General features: G+C 36.7%; 1 protein-coding gene across 2 annotated transcripts in view; it reads right to left on the minus strand.

Moving 5' to 3' along the window:
• Positions 1-4125, minus strand: part of si:dkeyp-97a10.2 (uncharacterized) — a 14201-nt gene that overhangs the window by 3321 nt on the left and 6755 nt on the right. For both annotated transcript variants that reach the window (XM_014016352.1, XM_014016353.1), the window contains exon 4: positions 2543-2782. In XM_014016352.1, coding sequence (XP_013871806.1) covers positions 2543-2782 — 240 coding nt within the window. The remainder of the gene's footprint in view (positions 1-2542; positions 2783-4125) is intronic.

A 4125-nucleotide genomic window follows, 5' to 3' on the forward strand; every position in this document is an offset into this window, starting at 1 on the left:
TTTGTGGTTGTAATGTGACAAAATATGGAAAAGTTCAAGGGGTATGAATACTTTTGCAAACCACTGTATATGATAATATCAATTTTCTTTCTTTTTATATCAATACACTCCCCCAAACCCTTAGGGGGCAGCATAACCATGCACGATGAGTAATTGTCAGCACCATTCGTCCTTAAAAGAAAACAGTTGGACACTTATCTTTTTATCAATATAAATATATAAAATAATTTTATAGTATTTGCAGGTTTTGTTGAGTCAGCGGCACTGAGCAATAAGTATAAAGGAATTTGTATCGATATGTTATCGTATTGTAGTATCGTGAGCTCTGTGTCGAAAATCRTATGGAATCGCCAGGTGAAACCCAGCTCTAGTTGCCATGTTGTATGTGTGAATTATTTTGTCTGTTAGCAAAATACCTCATAAATATTTGATGAGTTAATAATTGGTTGTATCAAACTGATTAAACTTTGAAATCCATCMAACCCAAGTTGATGACCACAGCTTATCTAAGACAAAAATTGCTCATTATCAATAAGTTTTACGGATACTGAGCTAAAACGGAGGTGGTAGCTGAGACTGATCCCAGACACGTACTCCAAGCACTACCAGGTTACATAAAATCTTTGTTGAAAGCTTTAGCATACAAGGCCATAGGTGATATGCATTCATTTGAGGATTGATAGTTTTAGTTCTTTTCTATTTCTGTGTTGACACTCAGGTTTTTTTTATTYCTTTTGATTTCAGGCTAATATATTTTTGATAAAAACCTGTTTTTGGGTTTTTTTTGTCTGACTTGAGTGGATTTACATTAAAGGGCCTGTGACATCAGATTTTTGTAATAAAGATGAATGCATTTTTGGACAGATAACATAGATATCATGTTGCAAAACAAATTTCACACCGCTGAGATGAATGGTTGTTGAGATATTTGCATGTGAAGAAACAGGAAGTGATGTCAAGGTGGAATGTCTGCATGTAAACAGAGCATTGTAACAAAAGCTAACAACACAAACTATAGAGAAGAATCTGATGTTTCTTTAGATTATTTTGAGTCTCTAGCAAAGAGAGACGAAGAAGCGTTCAAGTTCAAAAAATGTTTTAATAAACAAAAACCAGAGAGTTTATTTTATTGATGAGTTCCCCTTTGATGTCACTTCCTGTTTCACTTTGGCTGAGACAAATTCAAAAGAAAATATGCCAATTATGTGACAAAATTGACAGAACTCAGGMAGGAAAAAAGCCGGGGTGCAGGCAAAGTTCAAAAAGTAACAATAAGGCTTTATTAATAACTGAAAAGGCTGACAAAGCAGCTCAAAACTCATTTGCTTGGTACAGAGGAAAAACTCACGGGCAACAGACAGAACAGGAAACAATGATCCGACAAACACTGATGACAAGACACAGAATATAAAGCAAACTAATTAAGAGACAATGGGAAACACCTGGGGAGACATGAGAGGAAACAGGTGAACGTGGGCGGGGCTGGAGGCAAGACAGCAGGGAAGAGATACACAGGGGAACAGAGAAACACTAGAAAATGAAAGCAAAAACACAGATCATGATAAAAATTGGTAAAATCATGTGTACTACACCAATTTTCTTGTTTAAAAATGTTTTCTTTGACTTTTTGTATTTGAAGGATAGGCGTGTCACAGGCACTTTAAACTTGTTTATACAGTAAGATGATTCATGCACATAGTTCCTTTTGAATTAAATAAATCAAAGGAAGCAGAACTGAAACTGTTGTTTACGCAAGCATATTACAGAGGGTACGTGGAACATTTTCCCACAGAAATGCAAATTCTGTGAAATTTCCCACAGAATCTCACAGAATTTACTCATTTGGGTGAGTTTCTGATGTACTTTGGACGCTGCTTTTTCCTGTACCTGCTGTTACCTGGTTTATTTATTTAATTACTTATTCACTTTCAAGGCAACATTTTTATCTTTATGTTTAATTTGAGTTGAGAAGAATAAAATGCCTGAGAATTATATGTTCTAGTGGGTTAAATAAATAATTTTCATTTAATAATCAGCTGTTGTACATTATAGTTTTGGAGAATCATCATTACGTTGACTGAAGGGGTACTAGTGGTACGACAAAATGGCTCAAGGGGTACACAAGTCAAAAAAGGTCGGGAACCACTGGTTTAAAGCATCATGTGACTATTTTTATTGTATTTTTAATATTGTGAGGTTATTTTGAGAAACCATCACAGAAAAGGAGCCTTTACCAGTTTTATTGTATAAAGAAATCAATTTTTGGAACCTGGGGAATGTGCWGGAGTGACTTATAGGACTGAAATCGGTTTTAACCTGTTTTATGTTTTGCTGTAAAAGCAGTCTGCGAATTAGTCAATACATCTGAGAAGGGAGAAAACTCATTGGTGGTTTTACCACTTAAACTAATGCCTTTCATTTTATGTTTCCACCACCGAGAGGAAAGTACTGATGAGTGCTGTAAAGTGCATTTCCAGGGTTAGAACACTATTAATGTTTATGTAAAATGGCACACAGAAGTCTCAGACTGAACGTTAGTTACTTGCAGCATAGGCAGCTGAACCGTGGCCCAGCTTGTTGCTAACCACGCAGGTAAAGTGGCCACAAATGGGTCTCATGGTCACGAACAGCGTCGTCCCGTCCCTGGAGACCCTCCCCACCTTCTGAGTGACGACGGCTGTCTCGTGGAGCCAGCTGAACCTGGGGTCCGTCCCCCACGCCTCGCCACAAACCAGCGTGGAGTGGGACACGTTGACGCTGACGGAGACGTGATGGACGGCCTCTGCGAAGACAGATGAACAGACGTGAGGTCAAATATGGAGAGAGGCGTGAGAGCTGGATGGAAACAAGAGAGAGATAAAGGGCTCAGCTGTAGGCTTTCTGTCTGTTATAAAACAAGAATAATGGTACACGGCTGTCTAAGAGGGTCCAAGACAAAGAACCTTGAGAGACATTTAATGCTGTCAGGAGAAGCTGGCTCAGGTTCAGAGACAATAATGAGATCAGAAAGTGAGGTATTAAGTTGGAAAATGGGATGATGGAAAACACTGGAAGCTGGGGGAGAAGATGTAAAGAGAGGAGCTGATGAATCGATCCTGTTGAAGCCAAAAGTGCTGAAAAAAAGGAAAAGCAGGAAAGCAGACAGCTCCAATGAGACAGAAATCATCCAGAGAGACAAAAAATAAAAAAAGGAAGAACAGAAGAGCAAAGCCTTTAGGCAAATTTAATTTCAAGTGTTACATTATTAAATGAGAATCCCACCTTCAGAAGAAAACAATGTGCACTGGAGTGAGATTAAAGTATATTCATAACACTTGTGATGATGTTGAATTTAAAAAGCCAAACACATCAGCTGATACACTCGAAATGTTTTTGCTTTTATGTCATTATTCAGTGTGATTTATGAGCAGAGACCAACTTTTTTTTATTATTATTAAATAAACTGCTGCTGCAACACACTGAAAGTGTTGCAAGAAAGCAGCATTTATATCCATATTTTCCCTTCACAACTATCTGCTGCCCTTTAAGAATCTCTGCACCGTGTGACCTTTCTGCACATGCTTTGTGGAGAAAACACTCATCGGAGCGCGACTAACGGTGCAGAATTTATTAATCCTTGTTTTCGCAAATTGCAGTTTCTAGTTAGAAAAATTAACAAATCAATTCATCCTCAGGGGATGAAATAAAAAAATGTTTTGATCTTTAAATCTTGGCTTCGCAGAATCCATGTTGTTGTCTTTCAATTATTTACTTGGTCAGAAAAACAAAAAAAAAAACAAAGTATTTAATCAAAACGTGTTTTAAAAAGTACATTCTGACCTTGAGCATTTTTGACGATCTAACAACAAATAGAAGAATAACGTAAAATAATTAAAAATCTTTAGGTCGCCATTTTCATAAAAAATGCACTAATTTAATGTTTTGAAAAGTAAAACTATTCCACAGTCAGCTATGTGCATTAAAATAACAGCTTAAAATAAGAAAGCTGACTTTGATTTAAAGAGTAACCTACCCCAAAATTAACTTTTTTTAGCTGATAAACTGTCTAAAATGTGTCTAAAATGTTATATACAGTAGTACTGTTTCTGTGCTAATTTTGATGTTTTTGTGCGTATTTGTTCAAAT

Source organism: Austrofundulus limnaeus, unplaced genomic scaffold (assembly GCF_001266775.1).
Source record: "Austrofundulus limnaeus strain Quisiro unplaced genomic scaffold, Austrofundulus_limnaeus-1.0 Scaffold143, whole genome shotgun sequence".
In the NCBI taxonomy this organism is placed as follows: Eukaryota; Metazoa; Chordata; class Actinopteri; order Cyprinodontiformes; family Rivulidae; genus Austrofundulus; species Austrofundulus limnaeus.